At 47.0% G+C, this 16,287-nt stretch overlaps 1 protein-coding gene across 1 annotated transcript in view; it reads right to left on the bottom strand.

The window, feature by feature from the left end:
- Nucleotides 1–10,257, bottom strand: part of GIPC2 (GIPC PDZ domain containing family member 2) — a 66,166-nt gene extending 55,909 nt beyond the window's left edge. The window contains exon 1 of the mRNA XM_075936325.1: nucleotides 9,884–10,257. Coding sequence (XP_075792440.1) covers nucleotides 9,884–10,135 — 252 coding nt within the window. The 5' untranslated portion in view covers nucleotides 10,136–10,257. The remainder of the gene's footprint in view (nucleotides 1–9,883) is intronic.
- Nucleotides 10,258–16,287: the final 6,030 nt, after the last annotated feature.

Here is a 16,287-nt window from a genome sequence, read left to right as displayed (position 1 = left end):
AACTTTATTTTTGTAGAATAAGCAGATAACTCAAAAGATGAGGTTTACATGTTCTTGCGCCAAAGGGTTTTTTTTTTTTTTTTTTTTTTGCATAAGAGACCCATCTACATAGGGCTTTTCTGTGCAAAAATCTCTTCCACAAAAAGGATTGGAAGAGAATATGCAAATGAGAGCATGAGAAATGTTAATGAGCGCTTCATTTGCATTTCCTCTTCCAGAAAAAGATCGCAGTCTAGATGTAGCCTTAGAGCATCTGGTTGAGGATAAAAAGGAAAAGAATAGTAGTAATGTTATGGTGACAGCATATATAGGTCACCAAATCAAAAGGAGAAGGTGGATGATATTCTTTAAGCAGGTAATAAGATTAGCTAACACACATGAGCTAGTATTAAGGGTAGATTATAACTTCCTTGATATTTGTTTGAAAACTAATACATAATGGCTACGTCTAGACTGGCATGATTTTCCGCAAATGCTTTTAACGGAAAAGTTTTCCATTAAAAGCATTTGCAGAAAAGAGCGTCTAGATTGGCATGGACGCTTTTCCACAAAAGCAGTTTTTGCGGAAAAGCGTCCGTGCCAATCTAGACACGCTTTTCCGCAAAAAAGCCCCAATCGCCATTTTCGCGATCGGGGATTTTTTGTGGAAAACAAATCTGAGCTGTCTACACTGGCCCTTTTGCACAAAAGCTTTGCGCAAAAGGACTTTTGCCCGAACGGGAGCAGCATAGTATTTCCGCAAGAAGCACTGATTTCAGACAGTACAAAGTCAGTGTTCTTGCAGAAATTCAAGCGGCCAGTGTAGACAGCTTGCAAGCTTTTCCGCAAAAGCAAGTGTTTTTGCGGAAAAACTTGGCAGTCTAGACACAGCCAATATGTTCTGCAAATTTATAGCATGTTTAGGGGACATTCTGATTCAGAAAGCTGAGGAAAAATTGGGGTGGGGAAAGAGAGAGGGAGGGTCATTCATTTTGGATCAACAGGAATGAATTAGTTGAAATTGCAAGTGTGGTCAGGAACTTGGGAGGAAATGTTCATGATCTGATAGAATTCAAGATCACAAGAGAACAGCAAAACAAAGATACTGGATTTCAAAAGAGGCAGATTTCAACCAACTCAGTAAGCAAGAAAAACAGTAAGCAAGATCCCATGGACAGACCAATTAGGAAGCAAAGGAGTTTAAGAGTGCTGGCAGTTCCTAAAAGATGTAATACTAGAGGCTCAACAACAAGCTATTCTGATTCAGAGAAAAGATGAGAAAAGTGACAGGCAGTGACAATGTGCATGGGAGACATGAAGGGTCATAAGCCCCCAAAACACCATGAGTAAGTGGCAAGGAGCCAACAGACTCTCTTCCAGGCTAGAGGGGGCCCTGGAGAGGAGTCACATGGCTGGTGCCCCTCCTCATGTCCTTCCCCAGCAGTTGCCTATGGCCACAGGAGACCAATGTGTTAGTCAAAAGAGCATTTTAGCTTTCTAAAAACAAAAAGGGATACATACAGGATATTGGGCATGTGACCAAGGAAATACATATGGGAACACAAGCGTGTAGGGACAAAATCAGGAAAGCCAAGGCAAGGAATAAGTCACAACTGGCAAGAAGTGTTAGAAACAATGAGAGTTCTACAGATGTGTCAAACAAAAAAAGAAAGTTCAGGAATGGTATGGTGTGCTGCACAGTGGAGGTGGTGAGCTGGTAGCAGAAGATAAGGTGGAGCTACTCACACCTAATTTGCTTCAGTCTTCAAACAAAAAATATCATGTGACCAGATGACTAATGAAGTTATCACAGACAATAAAAGGGAAGTGATGCAGATCAGGGTAAGTAAAGAACACACCAGATATCTTAACTAATTTGAATTAATTCAAGGCAGCACAGCCTGATTATATTCATGCAAGGATGATAAAAAAATTAGCTGAAGAAATCTCAGAGCCCCTGCAATAATATTTGAAAACTCATGGATGACAGGAGAGATCCAAGGCGTCTGGAGAAATGGGCACTGTGTAAGCCTCTTTCAAAAGGATAAAAGGAGGAGCCAGGGAACCATAGACTAGTCAGGCTGATCTTGATACCTCAGAAACTACTAGAGCAGGGAAAGGCAATTTTTGATTGGGGACCACTGTAAGAATTTAGTAAGGGCCGCACTTTACCATGATGATAATGGAGGAAGTGTGGGGTCTGGGATGGAGGTTTGGTGCAGAAGGGAGCTCAGGGTAGGAAACTGGGATGCAGAAGGGGGTTGTGACCAGGAGCATGGGATTGGGGTGCACGGTCAGGGAGGAGTTGTGGGTGCAGGAAAGGAATTTTACCTGGTGCAGGGCTGTAGGTGGCGGGCTGTAGGAGGGGGTGCAGGTCTGGGAGGGGGTTGTGACCTGGGACAAGGGATTGGGGTCCAGAAAGGGTTCAGGATCCAGGAGGAAGTGCAGGATCTGGGAGGGGGTACGGATGCAGGAGAGGATTCTGACCTGGAGTGGATGTGTAAGAGGGGATCTAGGGTCTCGGATGGAGTTGTGACCTGGTGCAGAGGTTTGGGATGCAGGAGGGAGTGGACTCCCAGGTACAGGTTCCAGCCAGGAGGTGCTTACTTTAGGCGCCTACTGGCCAGCAGCTCCATGGAACCCTCAAGCAGGCAATGCATGAAAGGCCCTCACCACCTATGGGTGCACAGTATGCAGAGAGCACATGGGCCCTGCAGCCTGCCACATCCTCACATGCCACTGAAAGTGGCCAGCAGTAGGACCCATGTACTGTGTACAATGTGCCCCTTGGGGGGGCCCTCCATGCACTGCCTGTGCTGCAAGAAGCTCCAGAAACTGTGAGACTGTGATGGGGGGTAGGAGCAATGCACAAAGGCCCCCTCCCGGCTCCTTGCCTGTGGTGCCCCTGCACATTACTTAAAGCAGCCAGTTATGAGGCCCATGTGCTCTCTGTGTGCCATGTGCCGGGGGGTGGAGTCTTTGCACACTACCTCCACCCCCAGCACAATCTCACAGCTCTGGAGCTGCCTAGGCCATGCTTGCAGCACAGGCAGTGCTAGGCGCTCCCCTCTCCCCGAAGGGCGCACCATACACAGAGAGCACATGCTCCCCACTGCTGGCCATGTTGAACAATGCGTGAGGACATGGCAGGCAGGAAGCCTGCTCGAGGCTCCTGTTGGGCTGCAGGAGGGTAGCAGGCAGGGTCCAGTGGTTTTGCGGGCTGGATTTGGCCTATAGGCCATATTATGCCCACCCCTGTACTAGAGCAATGTATAAACCAGGGGTCAGCAACCCCCAGCACGCATGCCACAAGCAGCACGCGAGTTGATTTTTACTGGCATGGGGGGAGGGGGTTCAGCCCCATCCCTCCCCCCTAATACACCGGGAATCCCATGCTGCAGCTCGAGCTTCAGCCACTCAGCTGCAGGCTGGAGCACCAGCTCTGGCTTCCTGCTGGGAGGGCAGGGCAGGAGAGGCTTGCGCATGCATCCTTGGAGCTGCCTCCTGCTTCAGGAGGGGGCAGGGCTGGGGCTGGGGCTGGGGCTGTTCTGCAGAGCCAGGTCTGGGTGGCGGGCACACATGGCGTGCCAGGCATGGGCTGTGTGCTGAGACCAGCCCTGGGCTCTGCCTGCCGCAGCCCCGGAGCAGCAGCCTGCAGGCAAAGGGCTAGGCTGGGCAGAGAAGAGACTTTGCCCCCCTGCCTCTCCTCGCCCCAGTGCTGCTCCTGGGAGGCTGCAGGTCACACTGCTCCTGCCCTGCCAGTGAATGCGCTCATGCCACAGAGATGTGGGGGCAAGGGGGAGGGAGAAGGAGGCTGCAGGGGAAGGATGGGAGGGGGCAGGAGTTGCACTCAGGGGGATGGGACGATGCATGGGATCAGGCTGAGGGGGGGGGGATCATGGGGCTGAGAGGAGCGAGGCTGGAACAGAGAAGTGTGAGGGGGATACAATTTTACTTTGCAGAAGCTGCGCTTTGCTTTACTCCCCACTTCTTTGCCTCCCTCCCCAGCTAGCTATTTGGCTGCATTCTCACCCTCTCACCTTTTCTGCATTACTCTCCCAACCCCCTCCCATCCTCTCACCCCACTAGGGATGTTAAGGACAAGTCGACTAGTCAACTATCTGATAAGCAAATGCTTGTCAGATAGTCATCTAGTCGCCTCCCCCCTCCCTCCCTGGCTGCCTCTATCAGATAAAGGCAACAAGGGTGGGGAGAGGAGGGTGGTACTTCAAAGCAGCAGCGCTGCACAGAACCCGGGATTAGCTGCTCCATGCGGAGCTGCCGCTTTGAAACGCTGCCATGGCATTTCAAAGAAGCAGCGCCGTGTGGAGCCCAGGGTCAGTTGGGGAGTACCCAGCTGACCCTGGGCTACATGCAGTGTTGCCACTTTGAATTATGCAGCAGTAGCATTTCAAAGGGGCAGCACCACCCTATCAACAAATCCAATAATCGATGCAAAAATGCATCAACCATTCAATTAGACAATTATATGATACTTAACATCTTTACACCCTACACCCTCTCCTGCCACCAAACTCCCTTCCAGACCCTGCCCTCCTCGCCCCCTCCTTCACCCCACCTTCTGCCCACATCCTGCATCCGCATCCCACTTGCTGCCAGCCCTGTCCCACACATTGAACCCCTTGTTTGTGTTCCCACCCCAGAGCCTCAGAGGGTCCACAAAATCCACTAACTCTGGAACCCCAGATAAGTAAATCTGGCCTATGGAAAGTCCTGAACCTCAATCCTCCCTGTCCCTTCCCCTCACTCTGAGGGGGCTGAAGTGCCAGAGGAGTGAGGTGTCTCAGTTGGGGGTCACATCAGTGAGGGTTGGGGGTTTTGGGAGGAGTTTCTTCTGCTTCTCACTTGTGTGGTCCCCAACTGATTTTTCTGTGTGTCAGTGACTCCTAACCCAAAAAATGTTCCTGACACTTGCCATAAATATAGAAAACATTGAAATCTTTTGTGTTTGGACATAATATTTTACTTTATTTAAAATGAAGTGTGATAAACATGAGAACTTAATATACTTAATGGCTGCGTCTAGACTAGCAAGTTTTTCCGCAAAAGCAGCTGCTTTTCCGGAAAAACTTGCCAGCTGTCTACACTGGCCTCTTGAATTTCTGCATGTCTGAAATCAGTGCTTCTTGCGGAAATACTATGCTGCTCCCGTTCAGGCAAAAGTCCTTTTGCAGAAAAGGGCCAGTGTAGACAGCTCAGATTTGTTTTCCGCAAAAAAGCCCCGATCGCGAAAATGGAGATCAGGGCTTTTTTGCACAAAAGCGCATCTAGATTGGCACGGATGCTTTTCCGCAAAAAGTGCTTTTGCGGAAAAGCATCTGTGCCAATCTAGACGCGCTTTTCCGCAAATGCTTTTAACGGAAAACTTTTCTATTAAAAGCATTTGCGGAAAATCATGTCAGTCTAGGCGTAGCCAATCTGTTTAATAATTTATATTAAACCGTTCTCCCCAGCTGCAGCACTAGCTAAATGGCTCAAGTGTAATTAACAGTGAGTTTCCATTAGCAACTGGCAGTCCGCAGAAAGGTTTGCATTGACCTGGGTGATCCACAGGGTGCATGGTGGAAAGAGCCCCTCCCTCTCTCTGGGAGAGCAACATGGCCCAAGGCAGGAGGGTTAATTCTTGGCACACCACTTCAGAAACATTGCTGACCCCTGGTATAAACTTAAAACAGGAGTGGGGCTGAACACAAGTGAGAAGCTGGTAGATTTTGCATGCTCTAACCCTGCAGAGAGGTGGCAGGCAGCTGGAGAATCAGTGCAGACTCCCCAATGCTGAATCCAGGTGAACTCAGGGACCGCATCTGGCCCCGAGGCCTTAGATTTCCCACCCTGACTTAAAGCATTCAATTTCCAAATATATGAATGATAAAAGGATGACCACTAGTAGCCAACATGGATTTACTATGAACAAATCACGTCAAATAAGCTTTATTTCCTTCTTTGACAAAGTAACTGTTTTTTTGGATCAGGGGACTGCGATGAACAACTAAATTTTAGCAAACTTTTTGACACAGTCCCACATGATATTCTCGGAAGACAGAGAAATGCTGGGTTGGTATATTTACCATTAAGTGGGTAAAATAATTGATTGAACAACCACAAATGAACTATTAATGGAATTATGTCAGATTGGAAGGAAGTCTCATGTAGGGGTCCACAGGGATGTGTTCTGGATCCAGTGTTATTTAACATCATACTAGACAGCATACTGATTACATTTACACAGACACAAACCAAGAAGTAGAGGGACTACAAACACTTTGGAGTATGGAGCTAAAATTAAAAGGGATCTTGATTCATTGGAAAACTGGGTTACAGAGAACAAAATGAAATTCAGCAAAGATAAGTGTAAGGTGCTACATTTAGGGAAGAAAAATCGAATGAACAAATACAGAATGGGGGATAACTGGCTTGGCAGAAACTAGTGATGTAAAATCTTGTTCAATTAGCTAACTGGTTAAACATTAAGTTTAACTGGTTAACTGATTAAACAGGGGTGGGCTGGTGCAGCGTCCCCACCCCCACCCAGTGCCATGGGCAGGGACTGCTTCAGCCTGGCAGCTTCCAGCCCCGTGCTGGGAGTGAGCTGTTCCTGGGAAATGGATAACCGTTACCCAGTAAGCATCACCTACAGGCTGCAGGTTGCCCACCACTGCTCTAGAGCAGTGTTTTTCAACCTTTTTTTTTAATAAAGTACCCTTTAAAAAAAAAAGTACCCACAGTACCTACAGTTTTCAGACATACAAACTTTTTTCTACCATTCCAACACATTTGTTTAAACAACTTAATTGTAGCTGGGCGGGCAATGAAATGTGTGTGTGTAAAAAGTACAAAAATAAATGTCTGTAAAACTTAAAACAAAAATTCAGTTTTCTCCAAATTTCAGTTGTGTTGATGTACACCCCCCCCCCCTCCCAGATTTCTCTCGGGTACCTCTTAGGGTACTCGTACTACTGGTTGAGAAACACTGCTCCAGAAGCTCCTTCCAGCACTTCGTTTCTGTGACTATGATTCTGTAGGGCTATGTCTACATTGGCGCGATCTTGCACCAGAGATATGCAAATGAGGCTAAGCGTGGAATATCGCCGAATAAGCGTGGAATATTACACTCTTATGAAAACCCTCTTGTGCAATGCCATTATTCCTGAAAATAATCAGCGTAGCGGCATTGCGCAAGAGGATTTTTCTTGCGCAAGAAGAGGCAGCGTAGACAGCTCCTTCTGGCGCAAGAGCCTCTTCCGCAAAGAAGGTGGCTCATTAGGTATGCAACTGAGGCTCAGCGATATTCCACGCTTAGCTTCATTTACATATCTCTGGCGCAAGATCACACCAGTGTAGACATAGCCTAGGAGACTGAAAGGAATAGAGTAGACTGGGTAGGGGAACACAGGATCAGAGAGAAATAAGGAACGACAAGAACTGGTTGCATGGGGAAAAGGAAAAATGTAATTCTTAATTAAACTGAATGACTGGTTAGAGTATGTTTTCAGCAATATGGCCACTTTTTGTCTTTGGGATCATTTAATACAGTGTTCAGAGCCATCCCAGCCATAAGATGGTTTGAGGCAGCTGCCGCAGATTCCACACTTTGGGGGGGCCCCCCACGAGAGCTCTCAACCATCCTATGGATGGGGCCCAGGGCAGCCTAGGGAAATACTAGGGGGCCTACTGTGCAGCAGCAACAAGGGTCACCCCGCACACACACACACACACACACACACTCACTGCACTGGCAGGAGCTGGAACAACCTGCCTCTGTTTCACTACCTTGCCTAAAGCCTTTCCCCAGAGCGATGCAAGCTTAGGGATTATCAGGAGGCTTGGTGCAGGGCAGCAGCTGGAGTAGACACTTCTCCCCATGCTCACCATGAGGGGGAGAGATAGCTTGGTAGTTTGAGCATTGACTTGCTAAATCTAGGGTTGTGAGCTCAATCCTTGAGGAGGCCATTTAGAGATCTGGGGCAAATCCCTCAGGGATGGTACTTAGTCCTACTAGGAGGGCAGGGGAGTGGACTCAATGACCTCTCAAGGTCCCTTCCAGTTCTCTGAAATGGTATATTTCCATATATTATAATCTGCTCTGCTCCACTCCCTCCTAGCCTGCTGCATTCACCTACAGAGAAAGAGAAACCCAACCCCAGGGCACTGAAAAGCAGAGCAGAGAGGGTGGCAGAGCAGGCTGCTGGGCCACTCTGGTATCCATGAGTGTGGGGAGAAGGGGTATCCATGAGTGTGGGGAGAAGGGGTGGTTAACAACCCCAGCTGCTGCTTCTTTCCTCCTCCCACCCCAGCAATCCCCCATCTGGTGTTGCTCAGGGAGAAGGGCTTCAGGCAAGAGGATGAAGCAGGGGCAGGAGTTTTAAAGGGGTGGGATGAGGGTGAAGCAGAGATAGCATGGGGCCAGGGTCTGCGGTGTTGGGGAGGTTCCCTGTGCTGGCACAAAGGGGTTTGCCTTGGGGCCCCAAGGGACATCCCTGATAATATTAGTTGTAAAGAAAACACCGCTAGGTCTGTTTCTTAGATCAAAAACTACTCTTTTCTGCCATACTAGTAGTCTGATTCCTTTACTATAGTGACAAGATGCAATCATACTTTACAAAACAAAAACAAAAATTTTAGTGTAAAAAATCAAACTTAAGTATTTCAAAACATTTGCACTTTTAGTTTGATATTTAACCTGTACAATGTCCATGGCTACAGCAAGGAACAGTCAAATAGGGTCACTGTCATGCTAAGATGAAAGCAGCACATTTACAAACACAAATAAACCATAAGCCAAACAAATCAGTTTTAAAACTTGACTTAAAAAAAGGATCAAAGAGGGTTTCTATTAAGGAAAGGGTGGACCTTCCTACTACAGCTTTAATTCATTTACCTTAATAGTATGCCTTTTAAATTATTTATTTGGATGTAAAGCGAGCATCCTACATGGCTCTCCTAATTCCGGTTGCTCCCTTAATTTCCCCTCGCTGCCCCCATACTTTTGTTGTTACAAAATTTCTAAGATTAAAAAGAAACCTGATGGTCCCATTTTTCAAGACCTTGCATCTTGTAGTCACTTGCATTCATTTATTTTAAAATAGGAAGAACCACTGTCATCCTGTAGCCCAGGGATTCCTGCTCTGAAAGGAAGCCTGATATATGTGATCTGCTTAGGGTACAAGTGCAAAATCGCATTGAACATCATGCTAATTAAAATGTGTTAGTTATGTAAGATGATACATTTTCTCCTAATGCAAATATAGTCAAAGTAGTGACAGAACAAATTGTGTTCGCACTTGATAGCCGGCCATGTAATCAGTCCACTGTTTGCTCTCTTTCTATGGGTCTTTTCAAACAGCAACAGGAGAAAGAAAAACATTTGGAAAAAATGACTGTATAATCACAACCAATTGCAGGGAGCTGGCGGAGGAAGGGGGTCAGGTGTATTAGGTGTATTACCTGAAGCCAACTCATTCTTGAACTGACTAGACAAAGCGTGATATTCTTTTCACTAAGTATACTCAAGCAAGAGACAACTGCCAATTGAAACCAGGGTGGCCAGTGGTTATTGTGCAGCGGCATGTGTGTGTCCGTCGTGCCCGTCCCCACGAGCACCTGTTTGTTCCCAGCGGCAGAACAGCAGAAACTTGAGCGGCGCTGCCCGGGGGCAAAAACCGAACAGGGCTCCAGAGCCCGGACGTGCCTCCTCCCTGCGGTGGTGCCCGGGAGACGCTGAAGGTGGCTCCTCACCTCAGGGCACGTCCCGAGCAGCAGCAGCAGCAGGGCTCCTTCTGCAAAGCCAGTTCCCACGGCTCCTCCCGCCCCCCTTTCCCCGGCGGTGCTCCCCCCGGGCCGGGCGCTGCGGGGGTGGCTGTGCCCCGCCCGCCCCTGCGCTCACCTCGGCGGCGGGGATGCTGAGCGCCTGGGCGATCTGCTCGTACAGCTCCCTCACGCTGGCGAAGCCCCCCACGCGGCCCGTGGGGCTGCCGTGCGCCAGCTGCGCGTGGAAGAGCAGCCGGGCCCGGGCCTGGGCCGCAGGGGGCGGCGCGGCATCGCCTCCCGCGCGGGCCGCCGGCGCCTCCTCGCTCTCCACCAGCTTGGAGGTCTCCCTGGACCGGCCTTTCTTCTTGCCCCGCAGCCGCAGCGGCATGGCGCGCGCCCCTCCGCCGCCTGCCTGCCTGCCCGCCCGCCCGGGGAACCTGCCGCCCCCTCGGGCTGGACTCTGCCCCCTGCGGGCGGCGCGCGCGGATCCCGGCCCCGCCGCCCATCTCGGCCGCCAGGTGATGGCAGCCGGCGGCCAATGGCAGCGGCGCCCCTCCCCTGCACAAGGGAGGCGGCAAGCCCGGCGGCCAGGCCCGTACCGCGCCCCCGAGCGTGCGGGGTTCGGGCTGGCTACTGCCTGAGGCTGCCGGAGCCGCAGGGGGCAGAGCGAGTTGTGTGAACTCCCGCGTGTGAACTGGGGCTGCAGTTGGGGGGAGGCGGGGGCCGGGCTGGGCTGTACCGTCCCGCTCCAGCTCTCACTGCGGGTCAGACCGTGCAGGGCCAGAACCACTGGGGGCGATGCGGCAAGGGCCAGCCCAGCAGTGCTCGCTGGCTCTCCAGTCTTTATAGCGGAGAGGTGGAGGAGGAAAGCGATTGGACCAAATTTTAAACCCTGTATATAATGGAAACCACCTCAGACCTGAGGGTGCTGCAGTGCCCCCCTCCCTCCTCGAACCAGCACCTACGTATAGGGGGGTATCAGACCTGTTGGGCCCCTGGGCAAAGTGCGGGAGTGGAATCCAGCTCTGTGCTTCTGGAAAGGGTGGGACCTCAGATGGAGGGGGGAGGACTGGGGGCAGCAGTCCTCAGTACCACCTAGAGCGCACCACACCACCTCTCTCTCTTGCCCTGCCAGACCTCAGAGCTGTGCAGAGTGCACCATAAGGTGCTCCAGCAGCGATTTAAAGGGGCTGGAGCTCTGGATGCCCCACAATATTAGCAGCAGCCTCTGGAAGCCCCAGGCCCTTCTGAATTGCCAGGCCTGGAGCAGTTGCTCCCTTTACCCCCTCTCCCTGTCTCTGAGCCTGCCTATCTCTGTCACACCTTTGTGACAATATTGATCTTTCATGGACAGTGTCAAGACACTTGTCCCCTTCTTTGCTCTATCCCATTCACTGAAGAGTATGTGAATACATGTATGTCGTTGCAGTAGCGGATGCAGATATGCAGGAAAAGGACATATCTAAATAGGAAGAATGGAGGGTGGCTGAGATGGGGAGAACTCAGAATAGGGGGATGAAAATCAGGAAAGAGAACATGAATGCTAGATATAAAAAAGTTCCTGACACAAAGATTCTGTCATAGTATTAAAATTTCCTACAGGAAACAATGGAAAGTTCTTTGCTTCGGACATTTAAAACTAGACTGCATAATAAAAACATAGTCTGTACCAGTGTTCCCTGTCAGCCATGCGCTTGTGCAGCTGCTTAGGAAAGATTCAAATGCCACTCAGCTGTTTAGCAAAGCACCTACAACTAGGTTTGTGTTTCTACTGGAGGTGCACGTTTGTACATGCCTTGGTGCATATAAAATTTATTCTACACATGGGTGGAATAGATTAGATGGAACATTGGTCAGTAGTAATGGAAATAATCACAATTTTGCAAGTCTCAGAGACCTGGTTTACACTAGGACCTTAGTCCAAAATTAGTCACCCAGGTCAAATTTGTAAATGATGCATCCACACTACCAAGCCCATTATTCTAGGGCTGTGAAATTTAAACTCTGTAGTCATGCTTTTCATGAGGAATAACACTATTCCTGGACTTGCAAGTCTGAAATAACATTAGTGTGGATGTTCCTGTGCCATTAATTCAAGTTAATTGGTCTCCAGGATCCCTTCTGCAGCTCCCCAGACTGCTTCCCGAGGCTTTGAGTCAGAGATAGCGCGTCCACATTAACGAAGGCTGCCTTGGACTACATTCGATTCTTCCCCATAATGAAGACACAGAACTTGGAATTTGTAAAATCGGGTGCCCAGAAATCAAACTTAATAAATTTGGACTTATCTTCTAGTGCAGACATGGCCAAAGGGTTGTGTTACTCTGTATCTGCAAAAACAAGGAGGAGTTCTGTGGCATCTTAAAGACTTTATCTGAGCATAAGCTCTCATGGACAAAGACCCACTTTGTCAGCATCTGTCTACAAAAGCTTATGTCCAAATATATCTGTTAGCCTTTTAAGGTGCCACAGGACGACTCCTTTCTTTCACCAATACAGAATTGTGAGAACATGGACCATATCTTGTGACAATATCCCTTTGTTTTGAACAGAAGCCACAATGAAACTGTACAGTCTATCAAGCCATTTAGCCAAATGCTTGTGGTTCTTATTTAAAAAGTGAGCTACTAAATATTGATCAATGTATCCAGGCTACCATAAAAAAACAAGTAGTGCAGAAAAGGATTCTTACCGACCTTTGTTTATAAAAAGGAATTTACCTGCAACTGTATGTAATGTGGCTATAATTCCTTCAATGGCCACTAGCCCTAACTTCTTAAGCAAAGGCTTCTTAATGGAACCAATTCCTCACCACTAATGGAATTATAATTGTAATTTATACATATTGTAAGAGTATATTAATATTTTTATAAAGCCTTCATTATTTATTCAATGGGTTGGAGTGCAATACATGTGGTAGAAAATATTGATTTTATACATTTCTCCAGTATGAAAAGTCTTTCATTTATACCAGCATTACTCCAACTTCAGTGGAGTTACTCCTGATTTGAACCAGTATAAGGGACTCTAGTCCTAAGGGTGCAAGACGGTGGAACACATGCAGCAGCATCACACACACCATGGAAATTCTCAGTGTAAGGTAATGCGGAGAGACAGCATTAAATTCCCCAACACTCAGTAATCACTTGTCTCCCCACCCCCAAGAGAAAACAGGGTGTCTGGAAAGTGGCAGCACCTTACCCAATTGACACAAGGAAGTGGTTGCACAGGATCTTGAGACAAACAACCATTCAGGAATAGCAGATTTTAAAAGAGATACATATTGGTGGTGCTGAATCTTTTGCCAATTCTATGGAGACAACAATTCCTGATGACATGCTCAACTAGGAACTTCATGATGAACTGTCCTCAAGAGTGGGAGTACCAACCTCAGGCCAGCCTGTTAAGATGCAGGGCACATATATAAATTGGTTGAGTTCTATACGTTTAGATTTCACCAACAAATTAAGTGTAATCTCCTCAAACACTAACAGCTTTAGCATGGAGTCCCCTTGTGTAACCTGATCTCTCTTGCCACCCAGAAGAACCTACATTTGTAATAGATGGTCCCTTACACCAAAGATCACATCAATGTTCAGGTTACTCCCATTCCCAAAGCATTGGTCACTTACCCCGTGTCAAGTGTACTTAGAGCTCATACAAAAGATGACATTTGTAGCCAATTTTATAATAAAAACTAACTAAATATTTATTAACTAGGAAAAAAGGAAATAAGAGTTATTTAAAAGGCTTAAATCAGTTAATCATATACACATAAATGAATTTCAGTTTGAAATTTCAAAACATAATAAAGTGAGCTTATTAGAAATGCTTCTGTATGTCCTTTAGGGTTAAACCAGGCTAAGCACTGACAGTCTTTTTCTTATATCAAGTAATTCTTGTCCCCCAGAGTCCAAAAAACATAAAAAGATATGAGTCTTCCTTGTTAGGATTTTTTATTGCCTTCGCCCATTTTGCTTTGAGCTGCAAACTCAGCTGATGAGAGAAAATCACTTGCAAGACTCATCTTCATAGACAGGGGAGAGTAAATTACTCTTGTCCTTTTTAATGATCTGGCATCGATGGACCTTCCGTCAACCAGGATATAACCCCTTATGTTGGAGATCAGCATTTTACACTAGTTAATGTCTCTCTCCTATGTAAAAATTTCCAGTTACAGAAGCTTACAGTGAAAACACTCAAATATTACTTCATAATATGGTATACAGATGTTATGAGATTAATGAATGTAGCAACTTACAAGCATTCCATAAGAACAGTCTTGCTGGATGAGACCAAAGGTCCATCTAGCCCGGTATCCTGTCTTACAATAGTGGCCAATGCCAGGTACTCCAGAGGAAATGAACAGAACGGGTAATCATCAAGTAATTCATCCTATATCCCTCATTCCCAGCTCTCAGAGGCTAGGGACACCATCTCTGCCTATACTAGCTAGTAACCATTGATATACCTATCCTCCATGAATTTATCTAGTTCTTTTTTTAAACTAATTGGCCTTCACAGTACTGTATCCTCTGGCAGGGAGTTCCACAGGCTGCCTGTGTTATGTAAAGAAATAATTCCTTTTGTCTGTCTGAAACCTAGTTATGATTTTATAGACTTCTATCATATCCCCCCTTTATCATCTCTTTTCCAAGCTAAAAAAAAATCCCAATTTTATTAATTTCTCCTCTTATGGCAGCTGTTCCATTCCTCAAATCATTTTTGTTGCCCTTTTTCAAAACTTTTCCAACTCTAATATATCTTTGAGCTGAGGCAACCACGTATGCACACAGTATTCAAGATTAAGAAGCAATAATTTCTTTTGTCATATTATGTATCCCTTTCATAATGATTTCCAAGCTTCAGAGGGGTAGCTGAGTTAGTCTAACAAAACATGTAGATGGTATCATGAGCTTTCATGAGCACTGCCCACTTCTTCAGATGTTAGTCTTTAAAGTGCTACCACACTAGTTTGTTGTTTTTTAAGTTTATCCTAATGATTCCCAACATTCTGTAGGCTTTTTTGACTGTTGCTGCACATTCAGGCTATGTCTACACTGTGCAATGTTGTGCAAGAAGATATGTAAATGAGGCACGGTAATAAATACAGCCATGCCTCATTTGCATACCTAATGAGCCACCATTTTTGCAGAAGGGGCTTTTGCGCAAGAAGCAGTCTACACTGCTTCTTCTTGTGCAAAAAAACCCTCTTGCACAGGAACAGTTCTTCCTGAAAATAAGCAGAATGGCTCCTGTGCAAGAGGGGTTTTTTATGCAAGAAGGAGCAGTGTAGACAACTCCTTGCACAAAAGCCACTTCTGCAAAAATGGTGGCTCATAGGGTATGCAAATGAGGTGTGGCGATATTCATTGCCGTGCCTCATTTGCATATCTTTTTGCGCAACAATGCGCAGTGTAGACGTAGCCCCAGTGTATATTTTCAGAGAACTATCTGCAGCGACTTGAAGATCTCGAGTGACTAAAGATCTCTTGAGTGACTAAAATGACACATTTTATATGTATTGTTTAAACACAATAATTCTAATATTTTTAAATATCACATAATTTTAACAATACTATCACAGGTGAGCCAGTCTTAATTCAGCTATATATTTGTCAGCATTCAATTTAGGCATAGATGCATTGGCATGTACTGGCACCAGGTATGCCAATATCAACCTCTACAACTCCTTACAAGGAAATAAGCATGTAGGGGCCAATTTGTCCCTGAGGGTATGTCTACACAGCAAAGTTATTTCAGAATAATGGCCGTTATTCCAAAATAATTATATGAGCATCTACACAGCAATAGTTTTATTTTGAAATAGTTTAGAAAGAACAGGTGGCTTATTTCAAAATCTGTAAACTTCATTCTACGAGGAATAACGCATCTTTTGAAATAGTTATTTTGAAATAGGGGCTATGTAGACAGGGTAGCTGCAGTTATTTCGCATAGGGGGCCTCCAGCTCTTCTCAAGGTGCCATGCTGGCTGCTCTGCCCACACTCAACCAAACTCTATATCTCCCCCCCCCTTCCCCTTGAGCCCTTAAAACTGAAAAGGCTTGTGGCAATCAGGAGGCTCTGACAGCCACTGCCTCAGAACTTGGCAAATGAGTGACTGTTGCTCCCACACAGCCCTCCACTGTGCCCAGGGAGCAGACAGACACCTCCTAGGAGCCTGCCAGGGGCTGAAAGAAGCATGAGCTTTCCTGGTCTGGCACAGAAATCCTGGACTTCATTGAGGTCTGGGGCAAGGAGGCAAACCTCCAGGATCTCGATACCAGACTCAGGAATGCAAATGTCTATGGCCGCATGGCCAAGAGCCTGTCCAGCAAAGGACATGTCCGCACACAGGATCAAGTGCAGATGAAGGTAAAAGAACTCTGCCAGGCATATGCCAGGGATGGTAGCTCCCACTCTGGGGCAGAACTCCACACCTTTCCCTACTATGAAGACCTGGACCACATCCTGGGGAGTAGGGTAGTTCCTTCACCTTCCCTTTCTCTGATTGTGGACTCTGGGCTCATGACACCTGTT

This window comes from Pelodiscus sinensis, chromosome 9, assembly GCF_049634645.1.
Source record: "Pelodiscus sinensis isolate JC-2024 chromosome 9, ASM4963464v1, whole genome shotgun sequence".
Lineage (NCBI taxonomy): Eukaryota > Metazoa > Chordata > Testudines > Trionychidae > Pelodiscus > Pelodiscus sinensis.
The sequence above is the reverse complement of the archived record's forward strand: the minus strand, read 5'-3'. Positions and strand labels throughout refer to the sequence as shown.